The sequence below is a fragment of the Myotis nattereri genome (genome assembly GCF_964212035.1).
Source record: "Myotis nattereri genome assembly, chromosome: 4".
Classification (NCBI taxonomy): domain Eukaryota; kingdom Metazoa; phylum Chordata; class Mammalia; order Chiroptera; family Vespertilionidae; genus Myotis; species Myotis nattereri.
Window position 1 is genome coordinate 103,161,657 of NC_138079.1, and position 23,425 is coordinate 103,185,081.

Sequence of the window (23,425 nt, forward strand, 5' to 3'; positions counted from 1 at the left end):
GTGTAGGGCGGAGGGGGTGAGCAGGCTACTCCGTAAGACCCCAATCCCCTCACCCTTGCCCTCCCCAGCCTCGCCCTGGAGGGCGCCCTCCTATAGGGATGGGGCTGCTTCGCTCAGTTATCCGGGTGCACGGAGCCTGGACGCCGGGAAGTGGGGAAAGTAGTGTCTGGGATACTCCCCGAGTCCCTCCGCCACACCCCCCCCCGCCCCCTCCCCTTGCCCTCGCGCCCAGCCTACCTGCGCCCCGGCCGGAGCAGAGCCCGCGGCGCCCCGTGAAGTCTGCGCGTCGCCCCCAGGACCAGGCAGAAACTTCTCGCTCCTTCCCCACCCGGCACCCTTTTCTCCCCACCCCACGCGAAACCGGCTCAGGCTCTGGGGCAGCGACACGGACTCCCGCGGGGGAAACTGATGCCCGGTGCTGGGAGCGCCCCCCCCCGCCCCTCCGCGCGCGCGGGCTGCAGTCACTCACTTGGCAGCGAGTCCCCGAAGCCTCCGCCACCGACCGAGTACCCCGACGCCGGCTCGCACCCACTGAAGTTGGCGGCAGGAGCGGCCGCGCGTGCGCCGCCGCGCTGGGCTCCGGGGGGCGCTGCGACCTCCAACGCGGGCTCGCGGGGGCGGGGGAGAGCGGCCGCAGGTTGCGGTCTCCCCTCGGCCACCCCAGGTGACCCGCTGTCCCCCAGCCCCCGGGCACAGTCACCCCCTCGCGCGCACTCACCAGCCTGGCGCGCCCAGGACCTGCCCAGCTCGGCCCGCGGCGCCGGGAACTCCTGGATGGAGCGGTGGCCGGTGACACCAGTGGCACCACCAGGGACGGGCAGCCAGCGTCGCGGAGGAGCCAGGAGAGTGGAGGCGCAGGTGTACAGACGAATGCGGGGCGCCTGGCACCGTCCCCGCCCCCCGTCGCCTGCAGGCTGCCGCGGGGGTGCGCGCAGAGGCTGCAGGTCTCCCGGGGTCCCCGCAGCGGTGTGATGGGGTGTCAGCGGCCGAGGGCACATGGAGAGGGGCCGTCAGCACTCATCCGTCAGGGCAGGGCTCTGGCCCCTGACAGCTGCCTGCCTGAGCCAGGGCCTAGGGGCCAAGCCCCAGGACAGGGGGTGCTGTGGGGAACAGAGCCAGCCTGGGGCGGGGGGTGCTGCAGCCCAGCCCAGGGGGGGACAGCGGGACAAGAATCCTTTTCTGGCCGGAGCCGGTTTGGCTCAGTGGATGGAGCGTCGGCCTGCGGACTGAGGGGTCCCGGGTTCGATTCCGGTCAGGGGCATGTGCATGGGTTGCGGGCACATCCCCGGTGGGAGATGTGCAGGAGGCAGCTGGTCGGTGTTTCTCTCTCATCGATGTTTCTGACTCTCTGTCTCTCTCCCTTCCTCTCTGTGGGAGAATCAATAAAATATATTTAAAAAAAAAAAAAAAAAAAAAAAAAAAAAGAATCCTTTTCTGGCCAGCCCTGCCTGCCCAAGCCATGCCTCCAGCGCTGTTTCCTCTTCTCCAGACAGGAGGCTGAATGGACTGCACCCCCAAACCCTTGCCCTTCCCACTGACCCATACATTCACCCCCCACTTCCTGAAAGCATTACCACCTCCTCCAGTCCCAGCCCAGACTCCTCACTCCCCTGGCAGGTGCCCCAGGAAGATTGTGCAGCCCTCCACCTTCTGTCTGCGCTCCTCTCCACTGCTGGAGGGCCTGCGGAGGGGGAGGGGGGGCGGCCAGAGAGAGGCTTATATATCCACAGACCCACCATGCGCCCCGCTAATGTTCCCATGGCCGGAGCTGCTCCCAGCCCCACCCAGGTTATACCAGCTTCCACATTGTTCCCCAAGATATCAAATCTTAAGCCTGGGGTCCCACTGCTTCTCAGCTGGGTCCTCATGGAAATTCATCTGGCCAGCCAGTTCCATCTGGACACAGACACAGACAAGCCAGGGCAGAGCCAGGCCATGTTTCTCCCAGCCAATCTGCCTCATTCAGGAGAAAATACCAGAGGTGTGTGATGGTGCCATTCAGGCAGGGTATGGGATCTGCCGCCAAAGCGGGGAGTGCTGCTCCAGGCTGGCTCCGTGGAGGCACAGAGGGCCCCATGAGAGTTCACTTGGCTCTCCCTGTAGGCTCAGCTATAGGTTTCCTGGAGTATCCCCAGCTCAGTTTGGGGGACAGGAGTACGCAGGGGAAGGAAGGAGTACCCTCTAGGGGCCTCTGGGTGTCCCACCTCGAATGGGGAAAAGAGAACTGGAGAGAACCGGACCCAGAGTTTAGCATGTCTTGGGCCCTGTGAGCTGGCCTCAGTTTCCCAATTTGTGCAGGAGGGGGACAGGCCATGGCCCAGTTATTGGCACAGGTGTCCTTGTTCAACCAACACGTGTTCATAAGGAACAGGGTCCCGAGTTTCTGGGGGCAGCCAGTGTGAAGACACTGATGTGAGGGTGAGTGTGCAGTCCAGTCTCCCTTCTGCTCCAGTGCCACCTCCCCTGATGCCACTGGGGGTGCTCCATTTCTCCCCATCAAGTCCACGGAGCAGGAAGGGCTGCAGTGGGTGGCACAGCATGCCTGCTTTCTCCTCTCCGCCGGCCTGGCCTGGCCCGGCTGACCAGCTGACCGTGCAGGCAGCCCCGGGCCGAGAGACAGCTTGAGCAGCCGTCACGCCAGCAGTCCTGTGGAGAGTGGGGGCCAGGAGGCCTGCTCCTTTGCACACAAACCCAACCCAGGACGTGCCCAGCCAGGCCCAGGCCCCTCGTCACAGGCACTGCCCAGAGAGGGCAGTGGGCACAGGTCCCCTTGAGACAGTGTAAGTGGGGATCCCCGATCTTGGCCACGTGGTCTGGGCTCTGGGAAAAGGAGGAGGTGGCCACGGCAAGAGAGTTCAGCACCAGCCATGGTGGCTGCCATTGTGGCCTTCCCCCCCCCCTCCCCCCCAGAACTTTGGGTGAGCGGAGAGATGGCAGCGCCTCCAGAGGAACTCAGCACCCAAGGGGCATGACCTGGGTAAGTTTCTGGGCTTCCAGGCGGGGTCTGTGCAGGGGCGAAAGTGGGCCCTAATCTTGCTATCTGGGGTGGTGGTGGGGGTCCTGGGAGCTCGGTTGCAGCTGCAGCCCAGGGGCCTGTGCATGTGTCAGGCCAGTCCATCAGGTGCACAGATGACCGTCCCCAGCACCCGAGACCAGGCGAGGCCAGGACACCAGCGCCAGCCCCCCCACACCCTTGGCTTTCTGCTCGAGGCTCTCCAGGCACATCTGCTCCCGCACAGCTGGTACACACTGTGCCTGGGGCCTGTCCCACTTTCCACCCAAGTGGGGTGTGGGGGTGGGTGATATCCTGCCCAGTGGGACTCACCCCACATATTGGGGCAAACTTGGGCCCAGGGAGGCCGTCTGTCTCCTCAGGCAGTGACAGGCACCTCCGTGGCATGGGGCTTGGTCCCCATGTTGCCCTGAGTCCTGGCACCCTTGCTTAGGTCCCCTCACTTGCAGAATGGGTGGTGGAGACTTACTTATTCTCCGGATGCTTCTGGCACCAGGTCCTGGGGAGCAGCCTTCTCTCCTCAGCTGGTCCTGGAACAGGGTGGTGTGGGGACCCGTAGCACCTTCCCCTGCCCTCAGCCAGAGCTCATCTTGGCCATTAACCTGCCCAGCTTGCCCGCAGCCCCCCGCTGTCACCTCCATTAGTGCCTGAATGTGTGTGTCTGGGGGTGGGATGTGGGGGTAGAACGGACAGGGGGCCCAGGGAAGGCAGGGGGCGGTGGCACGGTGCCCAGTAGGCCTGTCTCAGCCCCTCAGTGTACACACACAGCTTTTGCCAGGACAGGGGTAGGGACTGAGTTAGCCTGCCCAGTGGATAGAGGAGTGGGGGTGGGGGCAGCGGGAGCCCCCAGGCAGGGTCTGATAGACCCTGAGAGGGGTCACACCGTGCAGGTGATGGCCGTGGCTCGCTCACCCTCTCCCTGATGAGCCCTGGGTCATATGGCAGCCTTGGTGTCCACAAGCCCCTGGGGCCCAGAGCAGGGGTCATCCTTGGCACTCTTCCACCTTGCCCACTCGAGGTGGCCTCAGGGAGCCAAGGCTGAGAGGGGTGGGCCCAGGGCTTGGCCGTAGGGGGTCATACCTGAGGTCACTGCTCCCAAGAGCACTGGGGCCCACAGCAGGGTGGGGGGAGGGGCCGAGCCGGTGATGGGGCTGGGTGTCTGTGTGGACGGGGATCCCAGCACGTGTTCACGACTCCACTGCAGTGACATGGAGCGCTGGGAGTCCCCGGGGAACCTGTGAGGGGCTGCCAGAGCTGGCCCACCGGGAGGAAAGGGGCCCAGCGGGGAGGCTTCTGATACCAGGGGCCCGAGAAGGCCTCTGCATCTGCTTCCTGGGCCAGCAGACTGTCCCGTGCCCACTTCCAACGTGCCGCGTCCTGCGTCCTCCCGCTAGCTGCCCTCCCCGTGTGCTCTGCCCCCAGACGCACCAGGCCCCCACCCACTCTGGCGTGGGGTGTGGAGACTCGGTGTGCCCCAGACTGCTGTGATGGAGGGGCTGCAGTGGGAGTGAGCTCCCCATGGTGGGCGGCATGCGAACTGGAGCAGGAGCCTTTGTATCGTTGAGGGAGCAGCCTGGCCAGGTGGGTGGGATGAGTGGCTTGAGCCCGAGCCCCCACCCAGCTTCAGCCAGCACTGGCCAAGCAACGCCCCAGGCCGACAGCAACCATATGTTGGCAGAGGAGCTGTGTGCGTTGTCCCTTGGGCCCCCGGGGCCTGGCCTTCCTGGGCCTGTCATAGCCGATTTTTCCTGCCTGAGTGGCAGGCTGGCCAGCGGGTGGGGCTGCAGAGCCTCTGCATGGCTCCAGTCCGTCCCTCATGGCTCTCAACAGGGACCTGACACCGGGGCGGACCCAGGTGCTGGCCCCCAACATATCCCTGCGCACCCCACCCTCTGTGCTCCCATCCGGATCAGGTTGGGTCCTTGAGAGAAGCCGGCGGCCGGGGGCCTCCCTCCTGCTGGTTGTGGGTGGGTGGCCAGGGGTGCACATGGGCTTGGCGCCCCAGCCCTGGGGCAGGCGGGAGAGGGCCGGGAGCCCCGGCCTTGTCAGTCCAGCGCCCAGAGCTGTGTAGAGGGAGGCGGGAGGCAGAGGCTAATTTGTACACTAAGTGCTTCTGACAGGAATGCCTCACAAGTGCGAACACATCACCGCCCGCCCTGGGAAGGCCGCCTTGGCCAATGGGTGGGCAGAGAGACAGCCTGGGAGAGGGGCCGGAGAGAGGGCCGTGGGGCACACAGGGCCAACCCAAGTGGCAGAGACAAGGAGGGGGCCAGGGGTGTTGGCAAGGGGGAGGGTGGGGAAGAGAAGGGGAGCAAGGAGCCCTCGGAAGCAGAAGCCCCAGCAGTCAGAGGGCGAGATACAGCCGGCTGAGGTGGGGAGCCAAGCCCAACAGTGAGGAGGGCGACAGTCCCATCTCGTGCCCTCTCCCTGCTGTGGTCATCTGCCCTGTCCACTCCCTGGCCTGGGGTCCAGGTGCCACCCTGTATGGCTGAGGGCACAACCGGTGGTTTACCCTCAGGCTGGGTTAGCTCCCCCACCCTCTCCCCACTAGCGGCCTCAGCCCCTCTAGTGGTTGGCCCTGCCAGCACGCCCTTCAAGCTTCAGTGTCAGGACTCAGGGTCTTGCCTGTGGGGTCCTCCAACTCCTTGGACACTGTGCCCTCTGGGCTGGGGCACCTGGCCCTTCTCTTACTCTCCCTGTTGGAACCTCTTCCCCTGCAGGCTGGGGTCTAAGGGGAGGGGTGCTGGCTGGGGTGAGCAGTGTCTCCAGGCTGGCCACGGGGATCGGCATGCAGCCCCACGCCCCACTGCGATGACCCCTGCCTGGCCTGACACCACAAGGATGCCAGGCACCCACTGGAACTAGTCCAGGCTGCCTGGAACGCCGCAGGGGTGACCGAGCAGCTTTCCAACGACTGGAGGGTCTACGAGGCCTGGCCCCTGCCCCACGGGAGAGGGTCCAGCGTGGCCAGCACAGCGCGGAGGACCAGGGCGGGTGTCTTTGGGCGTCGAGGTGAGATGTGTTGTGGCAGCTCCCCCGCTGCCCGAGGCCCGCCTGGAGCGAACACTGCTGGTGGCTTTAATTGCTTTCACATTCGATAGGCTGGCCTGTGACAGGCCTCTTACACTCGCTGCGTGCCAGCCTCTGTACCCCAGACCCCCCCACCATTCAGGGAGGAGCCTAGACTGAGACCAAAAACCGCATACCAGGTGGGGGAGCTGGCCTTGCCACCTGTGACAAGAGGATGGTGCCTCCCAGAATGAACAGGAGGGGACCCGGGGCCAGACAGTAGCAGGTCGCAACCCGCAGGAGAATTGAAACTTTTCTTCCTCAGCGGCCCCCATGCTCCATCTGCTCCTGCCTGATGACTGATGAATCCAGACAGGCACCCCCAGAAAGGCGTCGCTGGGAAAAGCCGCACATCCGTACTATCCTTCTGTCTGCATGCGGCTGAGGCTGTGTGGGGACCAGCCTGCCGACCACCACACGGTCTGGCCCAAGCCTCTGCTTGGACACTTGCTCCTTTCTGGGTCAAAAGCAGCTGGTGAGCAGGGGGGCCCTAAAGGCTCCTTGTGAGGATGAACTCCGGTACCGGCAAGCCACCCCCAACGTCATGGGTTCTGCACATCCAGGCGAGGGGAGGGGTACAGACAGATGAGGAGACAGCATTATAAAACAAAACATTTCATTTGGTCCATCAGAGCCTGAGTCTGGAAACACCATGGAGAATCATCCTACGGGGCTGGGGATGGCTGATAAAATAGTCTCTGTGTGAGAAGAGCTGGCTGTATGTACAGGGTTAAAAATATTCACAGCTCAAGAGTAAAAGGAGAAAATATAAAGGAGGCCCAAAGGGGAGTGCAGTGCTTCCTGGTGTTTCTCCAGTTGTAAACCCCCCCGCAAGCCCCAGGGAAGTGAGGGGTGGTGGGCAGAGCCGCCCACTGCCTGGGGCGGGAGGGCAGAGGCCAGGCAGGCCCCTGGAAGCTGGCCTCATGTCCACAGGCAGGTGCAGGACTTTGAGCAGCCATGGGGGAGGATGGCTGGGAGGCAGCCCAGCAACCTGGGCTTCTGAGGCAGGGGAGGAGCTGGGAAGAGCCACAACCTACCCTGTGTGCCCAGACAGGGCTGGCCAAGGATTTCTGTTTGGACCCTGGTCTTCCTGGCAGAGGTCAATGGTGCTGAGGACAAACCACCTCACCAAACGGCAGCTCCTGACCCACAGCCCCCGGGGCATGGCTTCGATCCTGACTAGTGGTCCAGGAATTGCATAGTGTCGCCAGAGGGGGCAGGCAGCTAGGACCCTCCCCATCCCTGGTCCTGAGCCCATGGTCGCCAGGCATCTGCCTCCTGGGATACACTGCTGGGATTCCAGGGACCCCTGCTTGCCTTGTGGGGCCGGAGGGGGTGGGAAGATGGGCTCTTGAAGCAAGCTGGGGATAGGAGGCTCATGCCCCACAATGGGTGGTCCCTGCTCATCTCAGGGTTCCAACCTGTCCCCCACAAGGGGGGTGGTCCCTGCTCACACTGGGGTACTGGCCTCTGACCCCCACAAGGGGGTGGTCCCTGTTCACATTGGGGTACTGGCCTCTGACCCCCACAAGGGGGTAGTCCCTGCTCACACTCAGGTCCTGGCCTCTGACCCCCCACACGAGGGTGGTCCCTGCTCACCCTGGAGTCCTGGCCTTTGACTCCCACATGGGGGTGGTCCCTACCCATCTCAGGGTCCCAACCTCTTACTCCACAAGGGGGTGGTCCCTGCTCACCCTGGGGTCCCAGCCTCTGACCTGCCCAGATTTGGTTTTGTAAATGGAGCTCTTGGCTGCCTCACACAGGCAGGAGGCCCCAGGCCCACAGGAACGGGCAGCCTCACCTCAGCCCTGGCAATCTGAACCCGGCCTCGAGGCAGGCTGGTCAGAGGAGCTGGTGCACAGTCCCCTCTCGCTAGAAGCGGGTTGGAGGTATTCTGCTTGGTGGCTGGGAGGCCCGGGACAGGAGGGGGGGCAGGGAGGAAGGCCCAGGAAGTTTGCTCTGTGGCTTGCAGCTCCCTGGGTGGGGTCCTGAGATTCTGGTTCAAGCATCTTCTGTTGGGGTCTCCCTCCTAAAGTGCATGTGGGAGGCAGGCAGGCGAGGGCAGGGCAGTCACAATGGCCGGGGCATGTGCAGGCCAGCAACCTCGGGCGTGAGTGGGGGGCTGTGGGTGCCCCTGGAAGCTGTCCAGTCGCTGAGGAAGGCCTGGGCTGCCTTGCGGTGTGCCAGGCGATGAGTGATGGAGAAGCCGGCGTTGCCCTCGAGCTGGGACAGGATCACCAGGACCTGCCTGGGGGAGGGGGCCGGTGAGGGCCAGTGGAGGCCAGGGAGTCAGAGGGACTGGGGCGGTGCCCACCTGTGCAGGGGTGGCACACTGTCCTGGGTGCGCAGGCTGCCGCGTGTGGACACCACGTTGAAGCTATCGGAGCAGTCACACTGCACATGCAGGTAGGACTTGGGGTGCCGGTTCTCCACCACCACGATGAGCCCCGCCCAGCCATGCGTCAGGTAGTAGCAGGTCATGCCCTCACGTCCCTGCAGGGACAGGGCAGGTGTGGGTAGGGTGAGGCCTCCTCCTCCCTGCCCCTCCCCTTTCCCCTGCCAACCTCACCTCATGCCGTTCCCCTCGGCTCTCCGTGAGCAGGATGATGGCGTCTGCCAGCGTGGTTGACTGGGCCTCCACGGGCTCCACCATGACCAGCCTTGAGCTGTACACAGCCAGCACATGGCCAGGTGGCTCCAGGGAGCAGCGCGGGACCCCTGCTGAGGGGCTGGAGGCTGTGGAGGGTGTGAGTGAGGGGGCCTGGGGGCTGCAGTGGGGAGGGTTGGGATCGGGCTGGGGGGCAGTGTTACCTTGTGTGGCGGCCAGTGGGCCCGGCGTGGTGGGGCTCCAGTGGTTGAAGGCACAGCACACCACGGCGTACTCGCCGGGCTCCAGCATCACGTCACAGTTGACAAACTTCTTGACGGCTCGCTTGCTGTGGGCCAGCAGGCGGCCCAGGCTCAGGCGGCCACCGCTGCCGAAGGAGGCTCGGAAAACCAGGACGCACAGGTCCAGGAGGTGGCTGTCAGCCGAGTCCGCGCGCCTACAGCCAGACCCAGGAGGGGTCACGGGCAGCACCTGCCATCTGTGGCTCTACTGCCCCATGGCCGCACCCTGCCCCGTTTCCACAAATCCCCCAGGTCCGCCTGCCCACCCCAACCAGTGCTGTAGTCCCACCCACCCTCTCCCCCACAGACCACAGCCTCCCTCACCTGCTACCCTCCTGGAAGAGGGCGAACTCCAGGGACGCACGCTCCAGCACGGTGAGCGCTGTCACCCCGATGGGCCCACTGGCTGAGCTGGGGAAGCAGCCCTGCACCCGCACCTCATGCCAGTCTGAGTGCACTTTGCAGATGTCCACGGAGTCGAAGTACCTGAGCAGTGAGAGGACAGCCCACTGAACAGCTCCAGACACAGGAGCCCAGGCACCTCCCTAAGCCTCTCCCCCTCCCCAATCTCTGCCCCACTGTGCCCTGGCCACTTCCTGGGACCAGTGTCCTACAACCCTGGTCCTGGCTGTTGCCCATAAACACCACTAGGAGGCCCCATGCCCAAGGATGACCCAGAGAGGAAAGAGTCCTGAGGGCAGAACCCAACGCCCATAGTCTCTTTTATCACCCCCACCTCCGCCTCAGGTCTCAGGGGGACAGGCCGGGCTCCCAGGTAGGACACACTGGGTCAGGGCAAGGGAGTGAGGGCAGCGACAGGTCAGGTGGGCCTAAGTGAGGGTGGCTAGAGCACAGGTGGCCATGAGGTAGACATCGGACGCCCAGTGCGGCAGAGTCCAGGTACCTGATGAAGTCGCTGTACTCCATCCAAAAGACGCCTTCACTGCTGCCGTGTGGCATGAGCTCACCACGCAGATGCCCCGGCCAGTGTGGCCACTCATCCGACCAGCTGCCGTTCCAGGAGAAGCGGCCCCATGGGTTCCGGAGGCGCAGGAGCCTGCGGACCATGAGGCTGAGGGCCATGGCTTCCACACACATCCACATGCCCTGGCTACCCATGGCCGGCCCAGATCCTACCTGGAGCCCTGGACATCACGGACATCCAGGATGGAGTAGGCGTGGCGGGGGCGCAAGCCCAGGCTCTCGTAGGCAGCATCGTCCACCTTCATGTTGCCCCCCCCACAAGAGGCGCCCATGAGGAACCTGTGTAGGCAGAGTGGCCTAGCTGACCGGGCAGGCTTGCTGAGCAGGGGTTCTTAATGATGGGGCCCCGTAGGAACCAGGAGCCTCATTCACTGAGGAGGGCTCACGCACCAGGGGACTTGTTACCCTGAGGGTGGGGGTCCTGCCTGCCTGTGGGGGAGTGCAGGTCCCAGGAACACAGGAAAGACACACAGGACTCAGGAAGTGTTGGCCTGCTCCCTACACAGTGGCCCAAGAGCTCACAGGGTTTGGGCTGGGAGTCGGGAGGCCTGGGTCCCATCAGCTCAGGGCCACAACTTCCGAGGGGAGGGGGCAGTGGTCATGCCCAGTATCAGCTGAGAGCAGGGGGTCTCAGCACCAACAAGCCATCTCTCTCGGGCTTAGGATTTGGGGCCCTCCTTACAGACACGCTGGCCAATGCGTGCGGGTCTCAGAAGGCAGCCCACTCCCCCCAGGTGCCTCCATGGGCTAGCCCCACAGGTCTCCAAGCAGGTGCTGATGGTCATCATGGCCCAGGTCAGGATGAGGCCTGCTAGGTATGGGCTGATCAGCAGTATTCTGCCTACTGCCCTGGACTGGCAGGTGGGACCCATGAGCCAGCAGTGGGAGATGACAGGGCTGCAGGCCAGGCCTTCTAATTAAGTGTGGTCAGCCCACATTGGAAACATCTTATGAAACACAGGCTGTTGGTCAGAGGGTACTTGCCCCTGAGTAGCCCACCGCTCCAGGCCCCGGCCTGGCTGTCCCCTTGCCTCCTCTTTCCTCTCCTCCCAAAGCTGCTGCCGCTGCAGCACCCGCCCCTCTTACCCAGCCTCCTTAGAACTCAGCATTTTGGCCCAGATGAGGTCAGTGTCAACGGGTTCCTCTCGGGGGTTAGTGGAGCTGACCTGCAGCGCCAGGCTCTCACAGGGGGCCCCGGTGAGGGTGGCCAGGCCTTCGATGGCGCGCCCTGCCTGGAGGGCAAAGTAGGAGCCGTGCAGCTTGGCCAGCGCCTTCTCAATGAGGGCCACCCACAGCTGCTTCCGCTGGGCCTGCAGGGAGGGGCCGAAGTCACGAGGCCCACCGAGACCCTCCCCTCGCCCACCCCACGCCCATCCTCCCTACCACCTGCGAGAAGAGGAGGAAGCCGGCCTCGTCGCAGGGCAGCATGTCATCCACCAGCACCGTCGTCCACGTGCCGTCCTTGCAGAGCCGCACCTGGTAGGCGCCCTCCGTGCACAGGCTGCGTGTGACCATCACCCGCTCCACCAGGTCAGGCCGCTCCGCCAGCACAGCTAGAGCACTCAGGAACCTGTGCAGAGCCGGGGCCTCACTAGAAAGCACAGCCAGACTGTCCCACCACCCAGCCTGAGCAGATACCCCAAACTCACCAGCAGTTGCCCAGCAGCCCCTGTAGGATGTCTGAGGGTCGGAGAGTGTGGAACACGGACCAGGAGGTGCTATGGTCCCTGAAGACAGAGCAGTTGATCTCATGTGGCCGCAGCCACTGTCTCACGCGCTGCTGGACACTGTCGCCTGCAGGGAAGCCCACAGACTTGGGCCCGGGTGGAAAGCTGTCATCCACGAAGTTCACGCTGTTCTGCAGAGACCATAGCCACATATGCTCAGGCTGAGTTGGGCCGCCCCAGGCCCAAGATGCACCTCACTCCACCTGGTAGGCCAGGACAGCACCCTGAAGATGCTACCCAAGTCCCAGAGGAAAGGGGGTAGGTGTGTGTGTAGCTCCCCTGACCCCTGTGGTGAGCTCAGCTGTGCAGGCATGGGGGACTGTAGCCAGCCATGTCACTGAAGCCTGGCGACAGGTCAATGGGAGGTATGTGTGCCTCAAAGAAATGGTGAAGCCACCAGCCTGGAGGCTGCAGAGGTGGAGGGCAGGGGGCACAGGGAACCGGGCAGCCTCCCCAGCTGGTCCATGGCCCACCACTTAAAGGCCCCAGGAAGAGAGGTGGGAGGACCCAAGTGGGATGGGGAAGGCAGGACAGAAGACCAGAGGGGCCGTGAGGGTGGGTTATTGGCAGTGACAGGGGCAGCAGCCCCCCTCCCCCAGTTGACCTGAGGGTGACACTATCCTGGGCTCAGGCCTCCCACAGCTCCAAGGGCAAGAGAACCCCGAGTTCTGGCCATGTCTCCACAGCTGAAGGAAACGCAGGGCCTGCCTGCTGGCATGAAGCCTGTCCCCACCTCCTTGTGGCTTCAATGGCTATGGGAAATCACACCTGAGAGGGGTCAGGACCATAGGCTAGGAGGCCATGGACTCTTGTGGGCAGAGAGAAAAAAGGGACAAGATGTGGATAGTGGGGGCCAGTCACTCTCAGGTGAGGGGTGAGTAGGTGCCAGGCTAATGCTCAGAGCTGGGGAAGAGAATGCTGCCTCTCTAGCCGCTGGTCCCTCCCTCTCCGTGGCTGGAGAAGGGCCTGCAGGAAAGGACAAAAGACGCAGAGAGAGGCCCACGGGAAGGGGAGCATCAGCCCTGGTGGGTGGCTACTGTCCTGAGGGGACTCACCTCCCGGCAGAAGGCCACGATGTTCTCCCAGAGGGCCTTGGCCTCGCCCTCGTCCGTCTGCCGGCGCTTCTCCACCAGCATGCTCTCCCTGCGCCGCAGGGGCACCGCACCCCTGCGCTGGGCCTCCAGGAGCTGCGGCGTGTGGCAGGCGGCACAGTGCTTAGCCCGTGGCCCATTGAGCAGTGTGCAGGCAGGGCAGGCCCACTGGCCCGGGCGCTCAGGTGCCTCAGGAAAGAGGCGGCCGGCTTTGTGGGCAGTGCAGAGGCTGGGCTTGTCGGCGCTGCAGTCAGGGCAGCGGACAGGGGGCTCGCTGTGCTCCTGGAAGCCATGTAGCTTGGAGCAGCCACATGCAGTGCACCTAGGGGCCACTGTGGGGTTCTTGAGTGTGCACTTGGCGCACGACCACGTGGTGAAGTCGGGGCTGGAAGGGCTGGCCGGCGTGTAGCGCACGGCATCGCCGGTCAGGTCGATGACATCGCTGCCTGGAGCGGAGGCACAGGCTTCGCACAGGCTGGAGGGGCCAGGGGCCGAGCAGGAGCTGCAGCGGCGCAGCACAGAGCCGCCCTCGGCCTCCTCCTCCTCCAGAGCGCTCAGCCGCTTGCCTGACAGCAGCTCTGCCAAGCGGGAGGCCCCAGTCGAAGTCCACCCTGGGCTCTGGGGAGGCCCCTTGAAGCCAGCAGGGGGTGAGGGCTGGGTGGCCTCAGGCACCGGTGGCTGCAGCTGGGGGGGTACCTCACGGCGGCTGCGAGGCACGGGGTTGTTCTGCAAAGTGGGTGAGAAGGGGCTGAATGGTGGCACCCGGGGTGGCTCCTGGTCAGCAGCAGAGGGAGGGTCGGCCTCAGCACCTTCCCCCGGCTGGGGTGGGGCAGGTGTGATGTGGAAGCCGGCGGGGGCCACAACTTCAGGGACCACTAGGGCCTCAGGAGGAATCCTGGGCAGCGAGAGTTTCCGGGGGCCGCCACAGGCAGAGCAGGAGCTGGCGACGGGAGTGTTGTGCAGTGTGCAGCGAGGGCAGGCCCAGCCGCTCCCAGGTTCTGCTGCCCCGCCCTCCTCCTCCGGCCGGCCCGCAGCTGGCTCCATGGTCACTAGTTCTTCTGTCTGCACTGGACCCGTCTCCTCCTTGCAGCTGCCCTTGGGCTCCACCAGGATGGTGGGCGGCTTGGATAGGACCCCGTTGATGACTGGCAACAGGGAGGTACCAGGCACGGGCTCTGGGGCAAAGCCACACACCTCGCAGGCCTCCTTGCCCAGGAAGTTCCGGAATGTGCATCGGGCGCAAGACCATTTCTGCTCCTCCACGCTGAGCCGCAGGATCTGGTCGAGGTCAGGCTTGTGCCGGGGGGCCTCACAAATGGAGCACTGGCGCTGGCCGGCCGGGTTCAGGAAGGTGCAGCGCGCGCAGGACCACTCTCCAACCGTGGCCATGGACCCGGGCGAGTGCGTGTGGCTGCAAGGGAAGGCCCCAGTCAGTAGAGGCCCACAGGATGGGGCCCAAGTCTCCACCTGGGACGAGGGGGGGGTCAAGCCAGCAGGATCTGTGCCTTTCTGGGTTGTGACAGACATCATGCCTGTGAGGGGCTTGAGGACTCTGAGGAGTAAGAGGCCCCCCAAAGCCTCCGAAGAACCCCACAGCTCTGTCCTCAAATCCTTTCTGGAGGGTGGACCTGTGGGCAGAGGAATGCGGCTGAGCCACACCATCTCAGTAACCACAGGGCTCTGCTTGTGCCGCCACAGGAAAGGACTGTACTTGCCCCACAGGATAAAGGGCACCAACAAAGCACCCACAGTGAGCAGCATGCCCTGAGGTGGAAGAATGCATGCTTTCCTCCAGGTCAGGAACTCAGCAATGCACGTCAACATTATACTGGAGGTCTAGCCAGCACAATTAGGCAAGAAAAAGAGATAAAAGGCATCTAATTGAAAGGAAGAAGTAAAACTATCTCCATTTGCAGATTAAATAATCCTACATAAAATCCCAAGAATCTACAAAATAACAACTACTAGAGCTAATAAATGAATTCGGTAAAGTTTAAGGCATGAGAACAACACACATAAATCAGCAATATTTCTGTGCCAGCAGTGACCAATCTGAAAAGGAAGTTAAGAAAACAATACTGCCCTGGCCAGTGTAACTCAGTGGTTAGAGCATCGTCCCATATCCCGGAGGGTCATAGGTTCAATTCCCGGTCAGGACATATACAGTGGGGCCTTGACTTACGAGTTTAATTCGTTCCGAGACCGAGCTCGTTAAATCAAATTACTCTATCAACTCAATGCAAAAAATCGGCCGAGAGACAGCTGGTATCTCAAAAAACTCGTTAGTCGGGACACTCGTAAGTCAAGGCCCCACTGTACCATGTTTTGAGTTCGATCCCTGGCCGGGGCACATGCGTGAGGCAACCAATCGGTGCTCCCTTCTCACAATGATGTTTCTTTTTTTCCTCTCCCTCTCCCTTCCTCTCTCTCTCTAATCAATTAAAAAGCATGTCCTTGGGTGAGAATTAAAAAGAAAGAAAGAAAACAATACCACTTAAAATAGCACCTAAAATAAGAAAACATCTAGGAATAAATTTAACCAAGGAGGTGAAAGACTTGTATTCAGAGCTACAAGAATTGCTGAAATTAAAGACCTAAATAAATAGAAAAACATCCTATGTTCATGGATTAAAAGACAATATAATTATGATGACAATACTACTGAAAGCGATCTATAGATTCAATGCAATCCCTATCAAAATCCCTATGGCTTTTTTTTTTTTTTTCCAGCCATGGAAAAAGCTGCTTCTATAATTCACACCATATTACAAGAGCTTCCAGGTGGCCAAAATAATCTTGAAAAAGAGGTAGAAAGTCGACAGTGTGGTACTGGTGTAAGGACAGGCTATATGTCTATACTATGTGGCTTTTATGACCAATGGAACAGAATGGAGAGGACAGAAATAAACCCTCACATATATGATTGAGTGATTTTTTAACAAGGGTTCCAAGACCATTCAATGAGGAAAAGATAGTCTTTTTTTTTTTTTTAAATATATTTTATTGATTTTTTACAGAGAGGAAGGGAGAGAGATAGAGAGTTAGAAACATCGATCAGCTGCCTCCTGCACATCTCCTACTGGGGATATGCCCGCAACCCAGGTACATGCCCTTGACCGGAATCGAACCCGGGACCTTTCAGTCCGCAGGACGATGCTCTATCCACTGAGCCAAACCGGTTTCGGCAGATAGTCTTTTTAACAAATGGTGCTGGACAACTAGATATAAACACTAAAGAATGGAGTTGGGCTCTTAGCTCACAGAGTATTCAAAAATCAACTGAAAATGAACCAGTGACCTAAATGTAGGAACAAAAACTGCAGAACTCTTAGAAGAAAATATAGGTAAAATTTCATGACCTTGGATGTAGCAATGGATTAGCTGTTATGACACAAAAGCATGGGCAAATAAAGAAAAAAACTGGACTTCAAAAATAAAGTGAAAAGACAACCTGCAAAATGGAAGGAAATATTTTCAAACTGTATTATCTGATAAGGGTCTTGTATCCAGAATATGGAAGGAACCCTTAAAACTAAACAACAGAAAACAACCTGTTTTAAAAATTCACAAAGGACTAGAATAGACATTTATACAAAGAAGAAAACAAATAGCCAATACGCACATGAAAAGATGCTCATCACTAGTTATCAGGAAACGCAAATCAGAACTTGCTGTGAGACACCACTTCACACCCACTAGGACGGCCAGAATCAAACCTGCTGGTAAGTGTTGGTGGAACTGTGGAGAAACTAGAGCCCTCCCCGACATGGCCGATGGGAATGCAAAATAATAGTGCAGCTGCTTGGAAAACAGTCTGGCAGTTCTTAAAAAAGTTAAGTTGACCTACCATATGACCCAGCAATTGCACCCATGGGTATCTACCCCAAAGAATTAAAAAGTAGTATTCTAACACACACACACACTCTCTCTCTCTCTCTCTCTCTCTCTCTCTCTCTCTCTCTCTCAATTCATAATAGCCAAAGATGGAAACAACCCAAATGTCCACCAATGAATAAAGAATGAAATTCTGACGCATGCTATAACATGGTTGAATCTTGAAAACATGCTAAGTGAAAGGTGCCAGACACAAAAGACTACATGTTGTATGATTCCATTTACAGGAAACATCCAGGACAGGTAAATCCATGGAGGCAGAAAGAGGACTGGTGGTTCCAGGGACTGGACTGCAATTGTATGATGGGCACAAGGTTTTCTTCTGGGGTGATGAAAATGTTTTGGAACTAGGTAGAAGTGTAGAAGTGATGGCTATACATTGTGAATTTACTAAGTACCACTGAATTGTTCACTTTGAAACCGTTTTGTTACGTGAATTTCATCACATAAAAAAAGCCTGAGTACATGAGAGGGCAAGGGTGTGCATGGTCATCGCCACGCTGGCTCCCAGCTGCCTCTCTGCTTCTGGAGTTTCCAGGAACCCCCTGGGTAGGAGCCCATTCTGACACGTGCTGAGGGTTACAAGTATCTGACCATAAAATGCAGCCTAGCAGTGTTTGCAGCACCCACCGAGTACATTCCTGTCTAGCGGAGGACACAGCCCTTTATCCCTATGCCAAGGCCCTTGGACTGACCATCTCCAGCCATGGGTAGTGACCCATCTGCACTTCAGCAGCCCTTGAGCTCTGCAGGGGCTGAATACTCTCCACTCATCTGCCCACCTGGACCACTACAGGCCCCGTTCTGCCTGGCAGAGGTTCAAGGAGGCAGCTCAGTGTCTTGAAGCAACATGCAAATCCTCTTCCTCTCGTAGCCCGTGTCCCAAGGTGGTGGGGGCCAGGCTGCCGAGCCTAGGGAGAACGAGTGTTTGTGGGGAAAGGGGAGGGACACCAGTGTCCTGAGCAGCCTGTGCCAAACTGCTAGCTACAGCCGGACCTGAGAGGTCCTGTGTGCAGCAGGGCACTGCCCTTCTGGGATGGACGGAGACTGGCTGGGGGAAGGCACCTGGGTGTGGCTGTAGAACGGATAACATTCAGGGTGGGCTCCACCACCTGGAGCTTCTATCCCAGGAGGCCTCTGGCTGTGCATCAGGGGGTAGGGAAGCTGCTGTCAGACATACCCAGGACAGGTTTACACTTCAGGGGTATGGCAGACCCTCAGGCCCTGGTCCTGGAGTAGGGCCCCCAAGGGAGCCTTGTACCACAGGCCAGGTGTGGCCAGAAGACACGGTACTCCAAAAGTTGCCAGGCCTGAAGGACAGGGAGGTGGGAGTCAGGAGACCTGCACTTGGCTCCCACCTCCCACCTCCCACCCCCTTAGAGTCCCCTTGCACAGCCTGCCCGGAAAGCTGCTTGGAGCCTTGGAATGCAGCTCCCTTTGCTGGCGGGTTCTTGGGCATCTGGCCTGCCCACCTCCCCCAAGGCTGGGCCTCGGCTCCTCCCGGTGCAGAAGAAAGGCGTCAGGCCAGCAGCAGGGCAGGTGGGATGCTCCCGAATGGTTCCTCCCACCCAACATGGGTCACAGGTCTGAGGGGAGGGGGAGGCTGACCCCTTAACCTGCCTCTCAAGGGCTAATCTGGCTTCAAGGGGGTGTCCATACACCACACACACTCTCCTACACGGCAGCTCTGCTGGCAAAAAAATCAATTGTTCTCTACAACAAGGCACGAAGCTTGTGCTTCTAATGCTAGGCTCACACCAAGCCCTTTTGGTTTAGGAAGAAAGAAAACTTGCCTCTGCGATAACAAATAGAAAAACCCACCCTGGGCAACACAACTGTTTCCCAAGGTCCAAAGCAAGCTCTGTGAGCCGCCTTCCTGTGTGACTCGGCCCCGGGGCGAGTGAGTGGGCACCCAGCACCAGCACAGTGGGCCGGCCAAGGGCCAGCTCAGCTTTGGCCCTGGCTTTGGCGCTATGTAAAACCTAAGAAATCTGCCTGGACACCACTCTCAACCCTCTTCCCACTGTTCCCCATTAGAGAAGGGCCCACAGTCAAGATGTGGCATACGGTGTTCCCACCCCCACCACGTGCACGCACAGGTTGGGGCCTAGGCAGCCTCCACCCCAACCCCAGGCTCAGGGGATGGTCCCCCGTCCTGTGCACCCCACCTGGCCTGGGAGGTCTCCAGAGAAAAGACTCAGGACCCTCCTAGGACGCACCTGCCTTGGGCTCCAGGCGCCTGCAGGTCCCAGGCACGCTGAGCAAGGAGAGCCTGGCACACACTGGGAGGACAAGGACCCCAAGTCCTGCTCACTGTGTAACCCACCAGCTGGCCCGTCCCTGGCCTGGGCTGGCTGCACACAGGCAAGGTGTCTGCTGGTCCTGGACGGCACCTGGGGACAGGGCAGGTTCCACAGCTGCCCTGGGGACATGGAGAATCAGTAAGATTCTGTCTGGAGTTCAGAAAGGTTTAAATGAAAATAGTGCCTAGAAATCAAATTTAGCCCTGGGGAAAGTGAGCTGGGCGGCCTTCTGGCTAGGAGGCTCTGGGGATGGTGGTGGCACAGCTACAGGACTGGCACAGTGCCCCCTCACCGACCGAGCAACCCGCACCTTACAGCTCACACCCATCTTGGTGTCATTGGTGGTGAGAAGTGGCTCAGGGGTCAGTCAGTGATGAGTAAAGGAACCCTGAGCAGGGGAGCAGCTGCTCTGGGCCACCCTGACATGTCTCAGGCCCAGGAGACACTCAGCGAGACCCAGAGACCTGAAGTCCCTGGAGTGTCCAAAGGTGAGGCCAGACCGCCAAGTAAAGCCTAGAAATAAGAGAAGGTTGGGAACCTGGAGTCAAAGCAAACCCTCAACATAAAATGTTCCCAAGTTCTATGACACTCACTCAGAGGCTCCATGACACAAAAGCCATCACTTCCGGGGGAGGAAACTGGCTGCCCGAGCTACTCCTTCCAACAGAAAGACTGAGTAAAATGGAATATTGAGACAACTGCCCAGAAAAATTCAACAACAAATACCTTCTCTACCCTCATTATCCGAGTCACTAACACTCACTTCTAATTAAAAGGGAGGTTACAGAATTGCTCTTGGGGCTCCCTGTGAAGTCCACACAGTGCCCAGGACATGCATGTTTGCAGGGACGTGGAGCGGCCCCATCCTGGGAGATGAGCTTTTTGCTTCTCTGGAAAGCTGAGAGCAATAGTGTCCACACACAAAGCCAAGCCACTGGACCTGAGGACCTGCGGCTGGGCTCCTGGACTCCCTGCTGGTTCCAAAATGTGCTGGAGGCCTCGTCTAGAGGTCACCTTCAGCCGGCCTTGGGTCATCCTCCTCGTCTCTGTGTCCCAAGGGAAGGCCCAGAGCTTGTACACAGCCAATGCTCACACCAAACATTGTTTGTTTGCTTATTTACTTATCTTTGTTATTGATTTCAGAGAGGAAGGGAGAGGGAGAGAGAGAGTAGAAACATTAATGATGAAAGAGAATCACTGATTGGCTGCCTTCTGCACGCCCCCTTCTGGGGATCAAACCTGCAACCCGGGTATGTGCCTTTGACTGGAACCCTTCAGTCCGTAGGCCAAGGCTCTATTCACTGAGCCAAACTGGCCAGGGCCCAATAGTTTATTGATTAAGATGAGGAGCTCCTGGGGCATCAAAGTTCCTGCCCCCGACTTCCAGTGAGTTCTAGGAGATGTGGCCACGCCTGCTCTCTTTGCTTCACCACTGCAATGGGGCTCTCCTGGCCACGAAGGCCACATGCTGATGTGGAGGCAGTTTCTTAGAATGAGAAAAGGCAACACCAAGTCACCAGGCTGTTGGTTTAAGGGTGTGAGTCAAGATCCAAAGTCTACACACACACACACACACACACACACACACACACACACACACACACACACAATGCTCGCAAGGCCTCAGGAAGCTGCCTGGCCAATGCCACAGGGTCCACAGCTCGGCTGCTGCTCACCCGGGGGCCCAGCCTCTTTCCCCGGGACCCAGTAATTCTACTCCTACCAACTTATCCTAAAGAAGTAAGTGAAAATAAAAAGACGTGTGTAGATAGATGGACATTTGAATAGATGCTCAACATCACCAACCATCAGGAAAATGCAAATCAAACCACCACGAGACACCACCTCACACCCACAAGAAGGGCCAGGATCAAAACCATAGAAGATACGTGTTAGCCAGGATGAGGAGAAACTAGGGCTCTCCCCTACATTGCTGGTGGGGAGGCAAAATGGTATAGCTACTGTGGAAAACAGTCTAGCACAGGGGTGGGCAAACTTTTTGACTCGAGGGCCACAATGGGTTCTTAAACTGGACCGAGGGCCGGAACAAAAGCATGGATGGAGTGTTTGTGTGAACTAATATAAATTCAAAGTAAACATCATTGCCGAAACCAGTTTGGCTCAGTGGATGGAGGGTCGGCCTGCGGACTCAAAGGTCCCAGGTTCGATTCCGGTCAAGGGCATGTACCTGGGTTGCGGGCACATCCCCAGTGGGAGATGTGCAGGAGGCAGCTGATCGATGTTTCTCTCTCATTGATGTTTCTAACTCTCTATCTCTCTCCCTTCCTCTCTGTAAAAAATCAATAAAATATATTTAAAAAAAAATAAATAAATTCAAAGTAAACATCATTACATAAAAGGGTACGGTCTTTTTTTTTTTTTTAGTTTTATTCATTTCAAACAGGCCGGATCCGGCCCGCGGGCCGTAGTTTGCCCACGGCTGGTCTAGCAGTTTCTTAGAAAATTAAATATAGCACGGCCGGCATGGCTCAGTGGTTGAGTGTCGACCTATGAACCAGGAGGTCACGGTTCGGTTCCTGGTCAGGGCACATGTCAGGTTTTGGGCTCAATCCCCAGTGTGGAGCATGCAGCTGATTATCTATCTATCTATCTATCTATCCATCCATCCATCCATCTCTCCATTTCTGAAATAAATAAAAATGTATTTTTAAAAAGTTAAATATAAATTTGCAATAAACTTCAGAAATTCCACTCCAGGTATCTACCCAAGAGAAATGAAAACATACATCACCCCAAAACTTACATACAAATGTTCAGAGAAGCGCAATACTTAAAAAACAAGAGGAAACAACCCGATGTCCAGCAGCTGAGGAGTGGATAAACAAATGTGCTCCGCAGACAATGGAATGTTACGCAGTCATAAAAAGAACGAAGCATTAACACACGCTGTACATGGACAGACCTTGAAAACATTATGCTCAGTGAAAGAAGCTAGACACAGGACACATAGGATTCTGCTGATGTGAAATTTCTAGAAAAGGCAAATCCACAGACACACAGGAAGCAGAGTGGTTGTCCGGGGATAGAGAGGCATTGCAAACAAGCAGGATCTTTGTGGGGCATGAAGATGCCGAAAAACTGGATTGTGGTGATGGTGTCACAACTCTATAAACAGACTAAGAAAACCTGAAGTGTATACTTGCTGTGAGGGGTGAATGTGACAGTAGTACGTAAGTTATATCTCAATAAAGCTGGGATACAGAAATGTTCACTAGTACATCATCAACACAGTAACAAGGAAATATTCTCTAATAATTCACTATACCGCATTCCCAACTCTCACTAGTCCCTCCACCGTCCTGCTCCCGGCACGCCCTTTTGGACCTCAAGCCTCGACCCCCTCCCTCCCCATTCTTGCCTACTAGGTAACTTACAGACCGCCAAGACTCTCCCACTCAGCTCTGCTAACCCCTCCACCCCCTCCCGGATGCCTCCTCTGCTAGGGACTCAGGCCTCAGCTCCAATGCCACCCCAGGAGGCTGGCCCCACTCCTGCAGGCCCATTAGGACCCTGTTTGCTGCCCACCTGGCAGGAAAGCCCAGGATACACTTTTGAGACAGGAAGATGTCTATTACCCATTGAACCCACGCTGGGGCACCCTGAGAGAGCAGGGGCTACCACCACCTCTGCTCCAAGGTCTGCGGAACCTGAGCACCGGCACCCCTCATCCAGCAAGGCCTCGGGACAGGGTGAAAGCAGGGGCGTCAATGCCAGGGTGGGACATTGGAGCCTGACCTGCCTTCACACTAGTCACTCCAGCACCTCTGAGGGGTGACCCAACCGGTAGCCTGAGCTGAGAAACTTGGGCCAGTCCGGCCGCATGAAGGGAGCTGGCATGTGACGGTCAGCCCCTGTGGCACCACAACCCTGCCCCCCGCAGGCAGCCATGTCAGAGCAGGAGTGACACACACAGACGGGTTCCTGAGCAGTGTCCCCCAAATCCGGTGGGAAGCAAGCCAGCATTCTCAGCGCGTGCCAGCACCACCCAGGCCTGGGGTTGGCAGGCTCCCCACCCGCCAGGCAAAAAGCTCCAGAAGCTGCCCCATCACAAGCACCAGACGGAGACCCAGCCAGCTCCTCCGCCAAGCATGGAGCCACCCCAGAGCCTTGCAGGTCTCGTGCCATTAAAGGGAAGTGAGTCACCAGAGGACCCTAAGATATAGGGTCCCCACTTCTCTGCAAGCCCCTCTGCCAAAGGAGGGGCGCCATCAGAGCAGCACTCCCACCCCTGGGGGCCCGCCATCTTTCTTACCTTTGGGCCTGGGGGCGTGGGGTTGGGTGCTGCCGGGTAACCAGGGCACTGCCCCAGACAGGTCCCCCGGAGCCGCTCCTACAACAGCCGGCTGCTGCCGGGGGCCCTGGGAAGGACGGCCCCCCGGGGAAGCTGTGATCCGACTCGGTCTCGGTGGCCAGCGAGGAAGCGGAGTTCCCCAT

At 58.9% G+C, this 23,425-nt stretch overlaps 1 protein-coding gene across 2 annotated transcripts; it reads right to left on the reverse strand.

The window, feature by feature from the left end:
- Positions 1 to 6,681: 6,681 nt before the first annotated feature.
- CAPN15 (calpain 15) lies at positions 6,682 to 23,425 on the reverse strand (the record flags this gene model as incomplete). Of its 2 annotated transcripts, XM_081089536.1 has the most annotated exons (12): positions 6,682 to 8,330; positions 8,397 to 8,575; positions 8,652 to 8,818; positions 8,894 to 9,126; positions 9,296 to 9,457; positions 9,876 to 10,028; positions 10,109 to 10,234; positions 11,042 to 11,265; positions 11,342 to 11,525; positions 11,605 to 11,813; positions 12,738 to 14,184; positions 23,244 to 23,425. In XM_081089536.1, 12 exons carry the CDS (start codon positions 23,423 to 23,425, stop codon positions 8,153 to 8,155), a joined length of 3,444 nt encoding a protein of 1,147 aa, XP_080945662.1. In that variant the 3' UTR covers positions 6,682 to 8,152. The 2 variants fall into 2 exon arrangements, with proteins under 2 accessions (XP_080945662.1, XP_080945661.1); XM_081089535.1 differs by having other exon boundaries at positions 8,652 to 9,126.